The following is an 18,962-nucleotide window of genomic DNA, read 5'->3' as shown; positions in this document are numbered from 1 at the left end:
ACTTGTTGTCGCCTCCAGCTTGCGCTTGTGGGGAGGGTCCTCGATGATCCTGTTGAGGTCCCCGCGGTTCCTCAAGTCCATCGGCTTCTCCCAGACAGACAGCTGCATCGTCGGGTTGAAGAAGAAAACCCGGTCATCGCCTGTCCAGACCACACACCTGTGTGAATCGAGAAACTCCTCTTGGTTTCCCTCGAACACTAAAAACATCGTTGGCATGTGCCCTAAGTCAAAAGGCCCGTTGGGGCTGAAAGCCACACATTCACAAAGGTTATTTACACAAGGTATGAATAATAATAGCGATGTCTGGCTTTTTACGGTGATTTACAGATGTTTCTCATATGTCATCTCATTTGATTCACAGGCAGACGTTGTCCTGACCATCCTCTTACGGGTAAGAACACCAGAATTCAGAGAAGTGAGTGGCTTAACCAGGTCCCCGCAGGTCTGAGCTCTTCCCACAGCCAGCTCTCTCCTTTCAGTGGAATTCCTGCTCTGGCTCTGGGTCCTGGGACCGAGTAACATGCAGCATGGTTCCCGGGAAACTTCCCCGACCCACAGGGTTCCCAGGCCTGGAAGCCCACAGGCCTGCAGCTCACCCCCACCCCCGGCAGACAACTAGCTGAGTCTCAGCCCCGGCTCAGCCCTGGCTTGTTTTCAGAAGACCAAAGAACAAAGCTTTGTGTTTTCACATGTAGGAATCTAAACTCTCCAAAAGGAATCATGTGAAATTTGAAGACCTCCTATCTGTGAAAGGTTATCAGAGAGCAGAAAAGGTTACAAAGGAAAAAGTGTGAAAAGAAAAACAAGAGAAAGGGAGAGCGTCCTTCCTAAGGAATGTGTCTGTGACGCGCAGCTGCACACGGAATCTCGGATCTGGCCTCAGTGTACCCCAGAACCGACGGCCAGTCAAGGCCACCGGGCTGGCCTCTGGCTCTGGCTGTGTCCTGTGACCAGTCTTGCGACGGTGCAGAGAAATGAGCTCTGTACTGGCACCAAGGCCTGTTTCTGGTCTGGGCCTTCCAGGAGGTTCTTCTTGGGTAAGGCCTCTCCCCTCTCTGGACCTCAGCTTCCCCCAGTGACCTCTGAGGGCCCTGCAAGCTCCAGGATTCTCATTGGACCCCTCAGAAGCTGCAGGACAAACCCCCGGGAGCTGAAACCCTCTGGCCACTGATTTCTCTCTGACAGAGACGGATCGGGGACACTTCTGGGCACTTCTTTGGGGACACTTCTGGGCCCTGACGACTGGCTCCTACCTCACCAGACAGACACACGTGGCTGTCGGCCCTGTCCCTGGGCCTGGCCGGCACAACCACTCTGCTTCACACAGAGAAAATCACTCCCATCCTCGAATCTCTGCGCAGCCCAGCCAGCCTGCCAGCTCCCAGAGGCCAGACAGGGGCTCGGGGGCTGAGCCTCACATTCGGAAAACTCTGTGCAGACCAGGTCCCTTTGTAGAAATGACCTTGAGATGGTCTGCCTGATTTACTACCCAGCCAGGCCAGGTTCATGGGACAGAATAATGGCCCCAAAGAGGTCTGCATCCACCTCCCCAGAACCTCTGAATGTTACCTTATGTGGCAAAAGGGACCTTGCAGATGTGATTAAGCTGATATCTTGAGATGAGGAGAGTAGCCTGGACTGTCCAGGTGGGTTCAGGGTCATCACAAGGGTTCTCACGAGAGAAAGAGGGGGCGGGGGCGTCAGAGTCAGAGACAGAGATGCGAGGACAGAGGCAGACAGACAGACAGACACACACACACACACACACACACACACACACACACACACACACACGGGGTGGTTTGGAGGGGGAGAGAGAGACTGGAAGACGCTCCACTGTTGGCCTTGAAGCCGGAGGAAGGGGTTACAGGTGCTGCCACCTCTAGAAGCCGTAAAGGCCCGGAAAGACTCTCCCCCGGAGCCTCTGGAGGGAGCCAGCCCCGCCCTTACCTGGGTTCAGCCCCGTGGGACCCGTGTCGGATTCGACCTCCCGAGCTGCGAGACGACAGACCGGCAGAGCTGAAGCCCCTGCGTCTGTGGGGGGCTACCCAGGGGGCTTCACCCTTGCCCTGCTCCGTCCTGGGTGCCAGCATCCGGGCCTGCCTCCTGCCAGTGGTGACCCAGACCCCAGCACTGTGCCCACACGCCTTGGCCCCTGCTGGCCTACTCAGCCAGGTGAAAGGCCGTGATCCGCCTTCTCAGGGGACCAGTAGACGCACCCTCCAGCTCTAGACCTGCCCTTGACCTTCAGGTGACCTTGAGAGCCACCTTCCCCCTTTGTGGCCTCCATTCCATCGTCTGCATCGCTGGGGTTGGAATGGAGATTTACATTATTCTAACACGCTTATCGCTGTGAGAAAATTGAGGCAATACATCAGGGCCCACCTTTATAAGAGCCTGGACAGCTCACGGGCCCATGGGGGCTGGACATGGAGGGGCAACACTGGCCAGCTGCACAAGACCCCTGCCCATAGGTTGGATCCCCCACATACCCCCGGCGAGCCCAGGTGGGGGACAGGGGACTTCTCGGGGCCTGGAGGAAGCTGCGTGCCTTTTGGTGCAGAACTCAGCTGGCATAAGAAGGTTTTATTGAGACTAAAGCTGCAGGTAATTATGCTGTGCTATAAATTATGTACAATTCCGCCACTGCGTGAGCTCTCAGACAGAATTCTGGGCTGGCAGGGACCATCAACCCCGGCGGGGAACGCGGCCCCTTCCCCCTCGGGTGCAGCTCCGATGGTGATGGAGAGCTTCCTGGTGGGTCCGGGGGTTACGCTCCTGGCAACACCCAGCTGTGTTCTTAGCACCACACTTGACCCACCTGCACCCTCTGGGGACCATGGGGCGGGGTGGGGGAAGGTTTGCCTGCTGTGGACACAGGCTGTTTCCGGCTTCAACTGGATACGAACGCAGGTGATGTCGAGAAAGAGGCAAGTAGACCAGCAGCAGCACAGGGGGTGATGGCAGGTCCCGGGCACCTCCCTCCTTGTTGAGTGCATCAGATCAGGCTTGTCTGGTGCACACAGGCCGCTGGCCACCTGCCCACGCGCAGGCTTCCAACGCCTTCTTTGGCTGGGCTCTGGCTAGAAAAATAGCTTCAAGACCAAAGCTCCTGGCCGTCAGTGGGGTACGTTTGTGACAGTCTGGCTTGAGTATTTTATTTTTTTCATGATGTTTGACTGCACTTGGCCTGAGTGGAAAATTCTAGAAGCATCTTTGATTCCCTGCATCCCTGTCTCTCCACTTAAACATTTAAGAGCTGCTGTGTGGACCCCAGGACCCCTAACCTTGCCTGTAGGACACTGAACTTCTGCAGTTGATAAAGCTGACAGGTACAGCTGTCCTGGCGGGAAGTCGTCCTGTCCCCACCAACCCTCTGCCCGCCCCCCCCCCCACACACACCAGTGATATGGGCATCACAGCCCAGCCGCAAGGGGCCTCACGCCCACAGCTGACTGGTCTGCTTCCTCCTCTGGAGTCACAGCGCGGGGGGCGGGGGGACAACCCAGGAGCCCCAGTGCGTGGAGACCTGCCTGCCAGGTCGGCGCTGCCTCTCTGTGTCTCGACGTCGCAGGCAGCGAGTTCACGCTCCAGGGCCTCGGCACCCTCATTTATGAAGACGAGTGAACTAGGCTGCAGCCCCAGGGGACTTCTCAAATCCCTTCTGACCTTCACTCTCGCTTCTATTCTTTTCTCTTCATCTTCCAGTTTGGTCCAGGACCCCAGTCGTGGTCACGTCGGTGCCCTCCCTGTGCATCAGCCTCACGGGCAGGCGTACCTGTCCCAGCTCCCTGAGCTGGTCGGCCCTGGGCTCCGGATACGCGCGCTCAGCGGGTCACTGCCTCACCCGGAGACCATGCCCGCCCCGGGGCAGCCTCCCCTCACAGCGGGGGGGGGGTGAGGAGTATGGGCCAAACGCATGGTGCTCGTGGCCTGAGGCTGCCCGGGGCTCGGCCGCCCGCTGAGACCCAGCCCCTCCTGCCCTGCCTCCCCGCTGCCCCTCCCCGGGAATCGCTGGTAACAGACGCCGCTTCTGGGGACCCCGACTCAGGACAGACCCCAAAGGAGAGGAAGGACCGCGTATTCAGGCAGGCTTCCCAAAAGCGAGGCAGCAGGTGTATCTGTGCCGGGACACCGGCCCCATCACCTCCCCCTTCCCTAAAGACCTGCACGCTGAGTCGAGACCTGGTTCCACCACGCACAGCACTGCCATCGCTGCTGCAGCTGAGGGACCCGGGGAGCGATGTGCTCGCTGAGAAAGTGCAGGCAACCAGGATCTGCCCGTGTGGGAAAGGTGACTCCAGGGGTGTGACCCCATCCCGCAGGGGACGGGGTGTTTCAGCGAGAATTACTGAGGAGTCGCAGCCTCAGACACAGGCGCAGGGAGGTGGTCATGCACCCACGGGTGCACAGAGGGCTCCGAGACTGCGCTGGTCCAGCCCCCTGAAGGCTGTGAGAGACGGGCCTCAGAGCATCCCAGTCCCCCCTGGCTCTGGGAGGCATCCTGAGATCCCAGAGCCAGGAGCCTGCCGGGCCTGAGAAGGTTCTGGTCGGCAGAGGGCAGGGCTTGGGGAATGAGAAGCAGCTGGAAGGAGGTGAGTGAAGGTGTCCCGGCCCCTGGCTGGGGGGAGCGGGCCCGTCCGGTGGTGCTGGGGGTGCGTGAAGGGCGATGGGGTTTCAACTTCTGGCCCAGACAGCTGCTGAGAGATGTCACCTCCACCTGCCGCTGGGCTAAGGGCAGACCATGCTCCTGGGCAGCTGTCCTTCCCCGAAGAATCAGATACACTCAGACCCGGGGAAACATGGGCTCCAGGAGTACCCCCGATGCAAGGCCCCAGACGTTCTTTCTCAGGCGGACGCAGTTCACCATCTCACTCAGTTCCTGGGTACCGGCGCCTCTGGCTCCAAGCCTGGCTGTTAAGAAAGAAGCTTCCCGTTGGGGGATTGACTTGGGCCAATTCTCCCTCGATGCGGGATGGGTCTCTGTTGTACCTTTGCTGCCTCGGGGATGCACTGGCTCTGTGAGCCCCGGGGGCTGCGTCCACGGATGCCCACACCACACCCTCTTCGCAGGGAAGAGCCAGTGCCCTGGACCATAGTGTAGGAAACGGTCACGACCCCCGCCACCACTCCCCACCGAGCCTCTCCAGCGGCGGAAGAGTGGAACTAATTAGGGACTTAATAGGGGATTATTACCCGGGAGTCAGAGGCGTGATGTCAGTTAACACGGCACACGTTCACATCCAGGCTGCAAAGAACCCAGCTCCGGCGCCGTAGGGGCGTGTGTGGGACTGAAGCAAAGAGCTGGCGGCAGGGCAAGTAAACGTGATTCCCCAGGAGAAACCTGCCCATCCACTTGTTACGGCTGGTCTCAGCTAAGACCACGCCAGCTATAACACGCAAAATTAATTTTATGTATTGTTTTATGCGCGTTTTCAGGAATATGCATACGTTCCACTGCTTTAATCACACTGTGTCATTTCTGGACGGCTTCCACGTCCCCTCGTCTCTTTAACTGTCCCCAGATCCCAGAGGATATAATTAGCGCGCCAGAGTTAGTTAGGTCTGATACAAAGCATTCACCCTTAGCAGCCCTCCCACACGAAGATCTGGACCTCAGCAAATGGAAGTGGGGTCGCTGGTTTGTCGTCCGAAAGGATCCCCACCGTCACCTTCACGCAGCCAGTCCAGAGGTTTACGGGCTCTGCACCACGGAAGACGCCTCTGCTTCTGTCCCCAAGGGTGGGTCTCAGCCACTGAGGAGGGGGTGTTGTCCCCTCCCCACACACGGAGACACACCAGGGTCCCCCTCTCCGCCCGTCGCTGGCGCCCGCGTACCCTGTCCCGGGAGGAGTGTCCCATCCGCAGGACGGGGCCTCACGTTCGCTGGGCCGCATCCCCAGGGCTGAGGTCTCTGAACTGAAGCGGGAGCACCTCTGTCCTTGGCCCTCTGCCCCCCGCCTCGTCCCGCCCACGGCTGTCCCCGGGAAGGGGCGACCCTGGAGGGCGGCGCAGACTTGGCTTCGCGGGGCAGGCTGGGTGAGGCGCGTGGAGCCCGTGGACACGAAGACGCGGGGACGACACGGCAGCAGCCTCGCTCCCGCTCTCCCTCCTGGGACATCGTGACTGAGGCCCAGGGGCACATCTTTGGCTCCCGTGTCCGTGTCTGCACAGAGCTCCCAAACCCTCTCCACGTGAGCAGGGGGGAGGGATGGAGCCGGAAGGCGCGTCTCCTTACGCACGCCCCAGGCCCCTTGCTCCACCCCGCGTTTATGTCGGTGAGGGACTCTGGGAAGGTCCCTGAGGACAGGGGCTGGGGACCAGGGGACCGACCGTGTGATTAGAAGGTGGGAAGCGTCCATCCCCTCCCCAGCCTCTGGGGGGCGGAGAGGAGCTGGAGGTCGAGTCACTTCCCACCAAGCAGTGATGTAATCAATCACACCGATGGTATGAAGCCCCCATAAACCCCCCCAGGACTGGAGAGCCTCCGCGTCGGGGAACGCGTGGAGATGTGGGGAGAGTGACGCCTGGAGGGGCCCGGGAGCTCTGGGCCCCTCCTCGTGCCTCGCCCTGTGCACCTCGCCCCCCGGGCTGTCCCCCAGTCGTATCCCTCCCTAACCATCGACCACCTAGTAGGCAGACGGTCCTCCTGAGTTCCGTGAGTGCTCTAGCAAATTAATTCAACGCGGAGGAGGTCCTTCGCATCTTGATTTATAGCCCGTCGGCCAGAAGCACAGGTGACAACCTGGCCTTGCACTTGGCGTCTGAAGAGGGGGTGCCGTCTTGTGGGACAGAGCCCTGGACGTGGCACCTGATGGTGGCCGGTGGGTTGACCTGTGGGACACCCAGCTGGTGCTGCAGAATCACTCAATGCGGGTGAAGCACACACCGCGTGTCAGAAGAGAGCACAAGCCTTGGCAGGGTCTTGAGGGCGGAGGACACACCTGGCGAAGGACCCGTGTGACCCCATGAGTCGCCGGCTAGAGACGAGGACGGTGCCCAGCCACAGAAACGCCTCGCGTGTGCACGGGGAGCAGCCGTGGGTTCTCAGCGCCCAGCTCGGGACACGGGTGTCTGGAAGGTCCCCAAGCCCCTGGCAGCGTGGGAGCCTCCTGGAGACGGGGGTCCACCTGGGCCCCTGCAGACAGCACGTGCTTTATCTTCTTTGTGCGGCTCCTGAAAGACGCTGCCTGCCAGCCCTCAGTCATTGACCGTGAACTCATGGTCCGTTTTCAAGCCGTGGAAACAGGGGACACACCGCAGAAGCACCCAGACAGGACCCGGGGCCCAGCCCTCCGGAGACAGTGACCCCCCAGGAAGCTTGTTCTCGCAAGGGCGTCCGGGAGAATCTGCCGTCAGGGACAGTCATAGTGTCAGCTCCTCGGCTGCTACATCCGTCAGAGGCCGGCTTCCTCACCCCGGGGGCTTCTCGCTGCAGGGAAACCCGATCGCTGGCTTCCCTGCGCGGCCTAAGAGGGCCGGGGGTGGGGGGGGTCGGCCCCTGATGTGGGAGCAGGCCTAGAGCTTGAGCGGCTGGGGGCCTCTGCAGAGAGGTCACACCGTCAAGGGAAGGACAGGGTGATCTGAGACGTGGAGAAGTGCTCTGGGGGCTCGGCCGTGAGAAGTGGGGGCTCACTCGGTGGGCACACCCGAGCTCCCCGGGGCCCTGCCTGCTCCTCTGGTCACCGCCACTGCTGACAGCACCTGGGGACCGGCAGGGGGTCCCTGGGCTCACGTCTTACAGACCCAGTCGCCTCCCCCCATCTCTCCACCTCACCGTCACATGGACGCCCCACCACAAATCCCTGCTTATCAGCCACGGCCCCAGAACATTCTCCATCTGAGTGAAGATGTCCTCACACACACGGGTGAAGTCAAGCATCCTGGCCTCGGGTGGAGGCCGGTGGGGACGGCAGGTGGAGGAGCCAGCATCCCGGCCTCTCACACCTCCAGAGGTCCTTCATCTCTTGAGAACACGGTTGACCCTGGGTGCAGGCTGACGACTAGCCCACCCCCTGGATGGGGTTGCAGCAGGCGATCTGAGCTCATCGGGTGCAACAGGCGCAGCTCCCAGGGCAGAAGAGCTCTTCCTGTGGTCTTCAGAGGGTGTGTTGTCACCGAGGCTCCCATGGGTGCGACACCAAGGTTAAGGACACGTCAGACCATGCTGCGTGCAGCCGCTTCCAGTCGGGACGGAGGGACGGAGGGAGGCCACAGGAGACGCTGGCCCAGTGCTGCCCCTGCACCCCCTGCTCCCTGCGAGGTCCGGGTCTCTCCTGCACTTTTCAAGGGATGTGTGGGCCCAACCTCCCAGATGTGGGGGTCTTTGAACCCTGGCACCCTTCACCCCGGGCTGCTCGGCCAGGCCAGGCAGCCTCGCTCAGGTGGGACCGAGTCAGGAAGGCAGGAAGAGAGGGGAGCGGAGGCTGGAAAGATGAGAACTGAATTGCAGGACGCTGCATAAGTGCTGGAAACGCTGTGTCACTAGGAGTCAGCATCCAGGGCCCCTGACCCGTGAGGTGCCCCCAGGGCACCAGGCATTTCCGCTGAAGGCGAGGGCGGGAGACCCCTGGACACCCACGACCCAGTACCTGCCGACCACGAGCTGACAGAGAAGGAGCAGGTGCCCCGTCTGTCCAGTTAAGAGCACGGTTTCCTGCAGTGAGCAGGGGACCAGGGCGGGGCCGCAGGGCAGGACGGATGCTGGCCACCACCCAGGACACCCTGCAGGGCGGACGCCACACCCGGGACCATGGTCGGCGGCCGCTCCCGCCCCGACAGCACATGAAGCGATGCAAGTGGTTCCACTTCTGTTCTCTAAATTAGCTGTTCCTCCCAACTGTATCCTGCACTCTAATCTTCAGGTTTTAAAACTAATTTTACTCTAATAACTTTTTTTCTGCTTCCAAATTACTCCATTATAAAAGGACATTTTTAAAAACCAAAGTGGGTGGCTCCCTCGTGGAGGGCGCTTTGAGCGTGGCGTGCTCAAAGATCAGGCATCCTCGCTGGGCAGCTGCAGAGCCAGACACATCTTTAATTAACAGCGATTCAGTTAACGCTTCTCTTGGAGTTGCGGGGAGGCCTTTGAAGCGCAAGGCGTGCTGCCGTTGCTTCAGACACGGCCTTTCACTGATACAGATGCCACAGCCTTACTATTTTAATACCTATTTGCGAATATACTGGAGCAGGAAACCTCACCACTTAAATGCGATTTTTCTTTCGGCAGAAGGTGACGACAGTGTGGAACTCAACCTGCCAGGAGTTACCGACGGAGCACGCATTTCTCTTTGGTGACAACAAGCCAGTGCCACCCCAGACGGGGCTCTGCCGCCACTTCCAGCTCCACGCATCTTACCAGGGGGATCCGGGCACGGGGGTGGAGGCCACGGGTCTCGTGCCTTTGGCCGCGCTGTCCTCGCCTGTCACTAGGATCGATGGCGCCTCCTTTCAACAGAGAGAGAAGGAGAGCACTTGTAAAAAAATGTAACCGCTCCTCTTCAGTGACAGGCAACTGAGTAAAGAATACCAAGTCTCCTGCAGACAGACCTGCCCGCAGTAGCTATTAGATAATGACCTTCTCAGCAGAGCCAGCTAACGGGACGGGCAGCCACATGAGCATCTGGGACTAATGGCATAGCTGACCGTGGTGAGTGACTCAGACCAAGGCTTCCTTCTAATTACCCCCGACTGGCTCAGCCGCCTGCTTCTGCAGAAACGGACACAGGCAGTGGCGGCTGAGAGTGCTTCCAGGTGCCTTAGTGTCTCGGGGGCAGGAAATCCCACTGGATTTATCTCTGCAGTGGGCTGACCCAGTGGCTGGAGTCACTGCCTCCAAACACTGCCTTCAGTGTCAGGAACCTCGGAGCGGTGAGGGTCCGGGTGCGGCGGGGCCGGCCCGTCCCGTTCCTTGAAGGCAGGGGAAGTGACAAGCCCGTGTCCTTACAGCGTCCCGTTGCTCCAGGGGTAGCCCCCCCCCACCCTTCTAGAGCACCCACGTCATGGCAGCGTTCAGGGCGTGTTCTACACTGTGCGGGTGATTGTGGTGCAGGCTTGGGTTTGAAAATCACTGTCTCTGTCTCCAAGTAGAAAACAGAGAATGTCTGAACATGACATCACCTAGAAGACAATGAGGATTTACCCCCTAAAGTGACAAACAGCAACTATGGCTGGGACACCTGACCCTTGTTCATTACGGACGGAACCTGGAGGGAAACAAGAGTTGTTGGGTGAGCAGATACGGGCAAGTGTGGCGCCAACATAAACACGGGTCCACGATGCAGACTCACCTACGTGGCTGCACTGATGTACGGCAGACATCAGATTTCCTTACACAAAGGGAAACAGAACCGAACTCCTACAAGAGGACCTGGAAAACTACCATGAGGAATTTTTTAAAAAAGTCAGAGCCATCTCAATTTTGGAGCAGCTATAAGAAAGAAATGAAACCACGGTGAGCACAATAAACCCTAGTGGCGAGGAAGGTGTTTTTTCTTCCACCAGCTGTTTCCGTGGTTTTAATCTCAAGTGGAAAATAATATAACAAGGACTGCGTTCTCTTTCTCTCAGAAAGTCAGGTGAGATGAAAAGATACTAGTGCATTATTCAAAGCAGCAGCCAGGTTCCGAGCTGAGACTGTCAGGAGAAGTTAGAGCGCTAGGTTCATTTAAAAAAAATTAAACGTCATCCTGAAATCTGAGGATCTGCTTCCACCACATCCGTGTCGGTGCTTTGTGAGGCAGTGTGGGTGAGGAGATGGTTAACTGTGTGTTGGGATGATCCAAAGTCAAGGACGCCAACGGTCCCACGCCCCACGTGGGCGCCGCTGCCGGGCCGGCCGCCCAAGGACAGGGCGGCGGCCCCAAAAGCCCACAGGCTTGTTCCAGGGGCCCCTGAGGGCCACAGCGGGACCCGTGCTCCTTCCCACCGTCCCAGCCTCCTGGGAAACAAAGCCCTTAGCGAGGAGCGAGCTAGATGATGAGATCACTGAAGCATAAAATTCACATCTAAAGTGAAAAGATCACCGAGGGTCTGTAAGGGTGAGACAAACCCCTAACAAGCCACGTGGAGTTCCAGGGAAACCACTGGCAACGGAGTGAGACTGCCTCTGCCTCACGCGGGAGCAGGGCCACCACGTGGGGCGAGGACGGCCCGTGCCCGCGGAGCCGGCCAGAGGATGGGCGGGAAGGCCCGGGCTGGAAAGTTCACCCGGACCAGGCCCCGCGCGGCCTCCGGGCGAACGCATGGGGAAGCGCACGGACTACAGGCTAGACCAGTAAGGTCCAGGACGAGAGGGGTGGGCTCATTCACGCCCGTCCACCCTGGTGTCTTCCTGGGGCCTTCCTGGGGCCCCCCATTCATTGTGACAGATAATTACACTGGATAACGATTGGAAATTTATATAATTATCCCTAAGTTCACAAGTTTAAGAGCAGTCTTTTTTTAGAATTTTGGGGTAGCAGAAAGTGTCTTTGTTTCCTATGAGAAAATAAGTTCAGGATAAACAATTAAGATAACAGGGAGGATTCGGAAGCAGTTGTGTTAAAAATATATGTGTTTCTTAAGACCAGAGCTTATATTACTAATCCAATTAGGAAAACGAGGGGAGATTTTCATTACGAAGCTAATTGAACAATGAAACCCAATGAGGGGACCCTGACTAGTAGGTTTCCCCAGCTAATTTTTCAAGTAAATACGGTGGGATGTGATTTGTGATGTGGACGGACACTTAAATCTGGCAAAGCTGGGATTCTCGCGGTAATGCTCGCTCATTACCAAGGCCGTCTTCTCGAGCTGCACGCTGGTTATGATTTCCTGTTGGTGATAAAAATGGCTAATCATGGCATAAACCTCCCCTTCCACACTGAAGTAATAAAAGTGAATTAGACGCACAGAGCCCAGAGATAAAGAAAGTAGTTAAAACAGAAGAAAGACGATCTGTTTAATAAATATGTCATTCTGGCATGGACGTTTATCTCTAAGAGAACGCCTACCTCGGGGAGCAAACATTTAACTTGCACTAATGTTCGTGATCCCTTTACACCACTTAGCACTGGCACTCATGATGCGGGGAAGGCGTGGGCCACAGCTGGGGGCGCCCAGGGATGTCACTAACGGGGAACTGGCAGGACGACCAGCGGGAACGGGGACCTAACAGGCTGAGGCGGAGACACACCTGGTAGCAGCAAAGGAGGAGAGGATGCTCACACAGCGCTGAGGCAGCCCGGAGGCCAGCGGGGAATCTGACAGATCAGAGCAAGTTAAGTGCCATTTGTGATTTTTCAAAGGCAGCAATAAAAGCTGATTTCTTGGGTTATTCCTGGGGAGCGAAATGCACTCAACACATTCACAGTCAATCTATAAAATGCTGTTTTATAGGGAGAGACCTGAGATTCTGTTCAGAAAACACAAACCTGCACTGGTTTTCCTCTAACAGTGAAACCAAACGCACTCCGCAGCCTCGCCCCAGGGACATCCAACCGCGCAGCCTGGCCTCAGCGAGCACGCGCCTGCGGAGGTGTGGGGACCGCGCACGCGGGAAGCCAGGGTCACCACCCAGCTCCTCCGAGCAGCACCGGCCCGCCAGCTCTGGACCCAGGCAGGGAAGGGAAGGCCAGGCTGCTTCTGCCCGGCTCCTGGATGCCCTTTCCCTTCTGCAGGGTTCTGGAGCTGTCCTGCTGGGTCCGGCCCTGTTCCACAAAAGGGACCGCAAAGCACCACTGCCAAGAGCAGGTGGGAACCAAGGGTGAAGGGCGTGAAGGCCCCACGGTCCCCAGCCTGGGGTTTCGAGTCTTCACAGCCCACTGACCTTGTCCTGTCCGTCCCCCGCCGGGCTCTTCCTCTCCGAGTGCAGCATCACGGCCGGAGGGCAGGGCGCCCGGCTGCGCTCTCTGCTTTTATCTGCGAGGGCAAAGCAATCGTCATTAGCATTCATTTGTCACATCAGTTTATAAAACTGAACGAGGACAAACAGCAGCCTTGAGAATCCGCAATGGTGGCGCACACAGAGCATCGCCCGGGAAGCTGTGCCGACCGCGTTGTGCTGGCCGCGCTGTGCTGACTGCGCCCCCACCCAGGCCTGGCGAGGTCCTGGCAGCCCCACCTGGGCCTGGGCAGCACGGTCCGCAGGGGGATTGGCCAGGCATCCTGGACCCGGCGCGTGGGTCGCGACGGACAGGACCCAGGCGCCCCTGACAAGGGCCGTCGTGGGCGGCGGAGCCAGGCTGCCTCAGGCTTCCACTGCCGGTGGCTGCGATGGGCCACCCTGGGCCCTGACCCAGCAGGGGGACCCGGGAGTCCACGCTGGGCAGACGTCCTGTGCCACGGTCTGCCCACTGCTAACGCGGGCTCTGGCCCCACCAGGGGCCTGCACGGTGCTGTGACTGTGCCGACAGTGGCTGTCGGGGGGGAGGGCGGGGAGGGTGGCAAAGACCTGACTCCGGATATGGAAACAGAGTTAGGTTTCATCTTATTGCAAGACGTCGCCAAGCCTCAGATGCCGGCGGCTGGTGACGGACAGCAAGCGTAACCACAGCGTCAGGACCATGGGTGAGCAGAAACCCCAAGACACCTCACCACACACCAGCCTCACAAATAGAGGAATTCGCTGAGGAGACCCCAGGGCGGGGCTGGGAGGGAGCGCTTGACCTGGAGCTCCTGTCTCCGCCACATGGATGCGGAGGCCCCAGGGCCGTGCCTCCCTGGTAGAAGGGAGGAGGTAGGGACCACGAGCATCACTCTGCGTGCCTGTGTGTGCGTGTGTACACGCGTGTGTGCGTGCGCTTGGGCTTGGCTCCCACGTGGTGCCCGGCCAGAGAGCCCCAGTAGGCCTCAGCGCCTGGCTCCCTGGTGGCCGCGGGGCGGCGGCTCCAGAGCCGGGGTGGGGAAGCGCTTCCCCGTGGGCACCCCCCTAACAGCCGGCCCTCAGAGGTGGGCAGCGCCCGGGGCCAGCTCTGGGCTCGGACCGAGCGTCCAGCCCCCACGGAGGTGCCGGCCCTGCATGAGGCGGAGGCCTGCAGAAGCCAGCCCAGAGGCCTCGCCGCCGCCGTCGGTCACGGGCAGGGACGGACGGACAGAAGTTGTCACGACCACAGCCAGGCCCCGTGCCCACTTGCTGTCCCTCTGAAGGGTGGCCTGGCCAGCAGGCTCTCCCCAGGGACCTGCTGGCTGGTCCTGGCTGTTAAAGGGTGGTGGCAAACAGACCTCATGGCCTCCGGCTGCCCTCACGTGTGCACACTGTGTGCGTCTAAAGCATGGACCACACACCCCCTCCACACAGGGGCAGCCAGTGCCGACGTCGGGCTCCGGGGCAGCCGTGGCCACCACCCAGAGGCCGACCACTTACGGGGCCGTCTCACCATCGGCCCTGGAGAAGGAACTCCCAGTTCTTCCCTGAACTGTAAACCAAACCCGAGTCAACAAACCACACTCCAGCCTCAAGGGCCGCGGAGCTACTTTATCATTCCTCTCTGTGACGGGCAGATCCCCGGCCGTGGTAGCATTTCCAGAACTGTAAGAATGACCCCCTAAAGCCCACCTCTTGTGGAGATGCAGAGGGCAGGGCGTGGCCGGGACGCTGGCTCCACGGGGGTCAAGCCTGTCCCCACCCCTTCCCATGCCTGCCAAACGGGCCAGTGGGTCACGCCATCTACAAACGACAGAGAAGCCAATATGCGGGGAGGATTTAGAGAAATGGTCATTTGCTCAGTGACGCTGAAGCTCTGCTTGAAATTGGAGGCAGAGACACGTGTGGTCCAGGGAACAGACATCGCAGATCACATGCCCACGTGCCCGTGTCTTATGTTGTGTGTGGGGTCAGCGCATCTTTAAGTCAACGATGCAGGCCTCACCAGCGTTCATGTCAGGCCACCCCGTCCAGGCTTCCTCCCGTGACTGTCCGCTCTTCTCCTTCACTCAGAGACCCCTTGTGGGGTGGAGACCCAACACTCTGAACCCCGGCAGCCCCCAGCAACAAGCTGTCCCTCCCCTGGCGGAAAGAGCCATAAAGCAAATGCAGGCAGTTCCACTGAGTCAACAGTAGAGTCTCTCATACCCAGTCCCCACCGTCCTGCAGAGCCCGGCGTGTAACGAGGTCCAGAGCCAGGGAGCCCCATCTGGGCTTCAATTCAGGCCCAGATCACACCAGCCACCAACTCTGAGCGAGACAGGAGGCGGGCGGCTGGGGGCATCCGAGGAGCAGTCCGGGGACCCAGCCCTTCTCTCCACTGCAGCTGAGGAACAGGATGGGGAGCCAGTGCCCAAGGTGGGCAGGGGGGTTTCGCAATGACGTCTGGGTGCAGGCATCCTTAGCAAGACGTCTGCACCAGCCAGAGGAGGGCAAGGTCCTGGGCCGGGGGGACCACCGAGGAGAAAGCCATGGAGGGAGATGACTGAAGACCCCACTAGAGCAGCTCTCCTGAGAAAAAGAAACTGGGGACACTGCCTTGCCCAGGAGATCAAGGCTGCAGAACCTCCCCAGAGCCACCCGCAGGACCTGGGACCCTTGACCCCTGCCCTGTGAAGGAGGTCAGAGAACAAAAAAAAGCCAATCCCCCCCTCCCCCCACCCACCCCTGCCTCCCGGTAAGGCCCAAGGAAGAAGGAGAAGAGCTTGAACTTGCAATGAGGTGGAACAGTCTGGGTTATGACCCTGGGCTCCACTTCCTAATTGCTGGACCGAGACCTGAGCTGTGAGTAGACACGAGCAGATGGTGTCTCACTACTTGAGCACGTGGTTTGGGTTCCTTCCCGGTCTGCACATAAGAGCGGTCCTACGCGCGCTCCCCTATCACCCTCAGAGCACATACTCATCTTTCTCCTTTCTTGAAGACACTTGGTCTTTGTAAAAATCAGCTCCTCACATCCGGTGTCTGGGCTGCACGCACGGCATTGCTCACGGCGGTGGCTGCTCTGGGAAGATGGTCCTGCCCATCACGCTGAAGCCCCTGACGGCACACGCAGCCCCCAGAGCGCCCGTCACGAGTGCTGGGCTTCCTTGAGAGCTGGCCCTTTCTCGCAGCCGTGGAGCTCGCAGCCTTGCTGCTCCAGAGCCAGGGCACCCGGGTCCCTCTCTTAACGGCTGCGTCTCCACGTTTGTCCTGGAAAAGCTGCTGCGAGGCTCCCCGCGGGCCACTCTGGGGCCTGCTCTGACCTGCTTGACCACTCTGTGCTTTGGGCCCCTCCACAAACCCAATGATGTCGCCATCAGTGCTCCCTTGGGCGTCCGAGAGAACCAGTTTATGGAGGAAAATCAACGGGTCGTAAGACCCTGGGTCACTGAAGTGCTTGGGCGCGCACGATGCACTTCCCTCTGCGAGGGAGGCAGGAGGTGCGTATCCTTCCCTGCACTGGTCCAGGGATCAAGCCCAGCACCGAGATGTGAAGAGCCCTCGACGGCCTGCGTTCACTTTTCCTCCTGGCTGGGCCGAGCACCCAGGAGGCCCACAAAGGTCGCATGGAAGCCAGGAAGGAGAAAGCCGCCGCCCCATCCACGGACAGGCCCGCGGGCTCTGCTTGCAGGGGAGCCAGTGCAGCCTGGCTGCTCCCGGGGAGTAGCAAGGGGAGCGGAGTGAACAGACGGACAGCAGCTTCCCTCAAAACGCACAGGGATCGGCCCGGGTGACGTGAGTGGATACACGACAGCCCCGGGAAGGTGAACAGGGGCAACAACCTGTCCCCTGGAATAAAGGGGACAGGAAAGCCGTGCTCCTGCTCGCGGGCGAGACGCAGCAGTGGAAACGCTGAGCTCAGCAATCAGGCTCTTTTCCCTAAAAGAAGGGCGAGGTGGGCTTGCTGTGTCCCAATCTGAGGTCAGGGGTCCGTGTCAGTGTCCCAGCATGTCACTTCCTGGTCATCCGTCCCCACCTAAGCCACCTGATCCCTTAGCGTTCTGGGGACATGAAGACTCAAAGGTGTCTGGTGTCAGGTCTCAGACCAAAGCGGCTCATATAGGACGGTGATGGGACAGCAACTTGGTACTTCGAGCTTCAGCCAAGGCTACTTATAGTGAGTAAAGCACTAGGATTTTTTAAAGTTTAAAAATTACTGTCTTAATGATTAAAATAAAGAACCACTGCAGACGAGTCAAAATTGTCTAACTTGTCAGAAAGATATGAAAATATGTCTGCGTCTTCTAATTCAAGGCAATTCTGAAATTCAATCTCATTTTAATCCAATACATTTTGCCCTTTCTTAGTCTCCGTTTCCTCATCTATAACATGGACTCATCTCCTAAGTTTCTTCTGATTTTGTGATTCTGAAAGACAACAGGACATCTGGAACTGTTTGGGGTATATCCCCACCGAAAAGAAGAAGCAAAGAGTGAACCTGGAGGGCCCATGAGAACAGTCTTCTGGTTTCCTACTGGGGGAGAAGGAAATGGAGGGGGCAGAACGAAGAGGGCAGAAAAGCCAATTGACCTTTTCTATCCTGAAAACCAACAGTGACTTCTGATGGGCTCCTCCTTTGGAACCAGCCTCCTCTGACGAATTTGGAATTAGCGGGGAATCTCCTCTTAGACCAAGGGGACCCCCGATGCACAGATGGTCTGCACCACACGATGCTGACCGTGACTTCCTGGGGGTGCCTGTGGGGAGGGGGGCACCAGGGTGGCTTGCGCTCCCTGGTCTTTGCAGACCACTGGCCACCATGGGAAGGTTGACAAAGCCAGTCCACACCACCAAACCCCATGTGCGAGGACCTCCACCTGCAGAGGCTGAAAGCGAACAGACGGGTCCCTGCAGGGGACTGTGCTCGGAAACAGGGTCTCTGTCCAGTGTCCTCCACTCCTGGCAAGGCCTGTGGAGGACGTGGGGTGCCGGGGGCAACCCTAGAGGCTTGGGGTCCCACCTTCTGTGTTTGCCACTATCTAGTGACCCCCCACTTCCATATATGGATGTTCTCACCTCCAAGAACCGACAGCGCATCACCGCTTCGAGAAATGTCTTAAGGAGAATAACGAATGGTATTTTAGTCTTGAACATTGTCTCCTGTAAGCACTGTCTTAAAATAATTTCTGTGATGCTGGAGCAAAGTAGAAACGATCACCTTATCTTACACCTAAGGAAGCTAGACAAGGTAAGCCGTTTTCCAGCTTACAAAATAAACCTCCGCGGAGGGCCGAAATTATTTGCCAGTTTAAAAGGCTTTGGACTCCTTTGAAAAACTTGATAATAACGTAAGGGAAGAAATGTAATTTATGTTTAAGATACTAAAAATGACACCCTCAGGTCTGCTGTGTGTGGCGGTTCCAAGAGAGGCTGAAGGAGGCACTGATGCTCAGATCTGCCTCTTCTGTAAAAACCAAAACATCAAAGGGAGACTCGGTCCCTGGGAACGTGGCTGGAGTCCAGTTTTAATGCAGCCCAGGTGGTGAGTTAGTAAGAGCCGCCGGCCCTGGGGAGCCCACAGAAGCAGGAGGGACACAGATCTCAGGGGCTGAAAGCCAGCACACAGGAGAACTGTGCGGGGACCAGGGTGTTGAGCCGGCCTGTGCGAGGGCGGCGGGGCTGCAGCTGGGCGCAGGGCGGCCAGAGTGGGGACGATGCTCCTTCCGTCCCCCGTCCCTTCAAGCTGCCCCGCCAGGGAGGCCCGAGGGTCTCCCAGCTCAGAGACCGGAAGGGGGAGGCGGATGCTGGGCTCCTCGGAGACTCCCACCCGGGGCCGGACTTCCGGGCTGCAGGGCAGCTGGGAGGTCAGCGTGGCCGGGCGCAGACGTGGCCAAGGTGAGGGCCATGGGGATCCTGTTCTCCCATCCCTCCTCTTGGGCCCCTAGGCTGGGGTCCCCACACAGAGTGGCCCACGTAGCCGGGGACCTGAGGCGACGAGTCAAAGTCCCTGCACCCCCGAGAGCACAGCTGCCTGGGCGTGAAGACACGGCTCCGCACGTCCACCACCAACGCAGTCGCTGGGACAGGAGGGCATCTCACCCCTCGCTGAGATCACGGCAACCGAGCAAACAGCAGG

At 58.9% G+C, this 18,962-nt stretch overlaps 1 protein-coding gene across 1 annotated transcript in view; it reads right to left on the bottom strand.

The window, feature by feature from the left end:
- TCERG1L (transcription elongation regulator 1 like) overlaps window positions 1-18,962 on the bottom strand; it is a 187,285-nt gene that overhangs the window by 52,200 nt on the left and 116,123 nt on the right. Inside the window, exons 5-7 of the mRNA XM_057737160.1 lie at window positions 12,809-12,900; window positions 9,359-9,447; window positions 3-157 (exon numbers count right to left, since the gene is read on the bottom strand). Of these exons, the coding sequence (XP_057593143.1) occupies window positions 3-157; window positions 9,359-9,447; window positions 12,809-12,900 (336 nt within the window). The remainder of the gene's footprint in view (window positions 1-2; window positions 158-9,358; window positions 9,448-12,808; window positions 12,901-18,962) is intronic.

Source organism: Hippopotamus amphibius, chromosome 5 (assembly GCF_030028045.1).
Source record: "Hippopotamus amphibius kiboko isolate mHipAmp2 chromosome 5, mHipAmp2.hap2, whole genome shotgun sequence".
Taxonomy (NCBI): domain Eukaryota; kingdom Metazoa; phylum Chordata; class Mammalia; order Artiodactyla; family Hippopotamidae; genus Hippopotamus; species Hippopotamus amphibius.
This window is presented reverse-complemented; position numbering and strand designations above follow the sequence as displayed.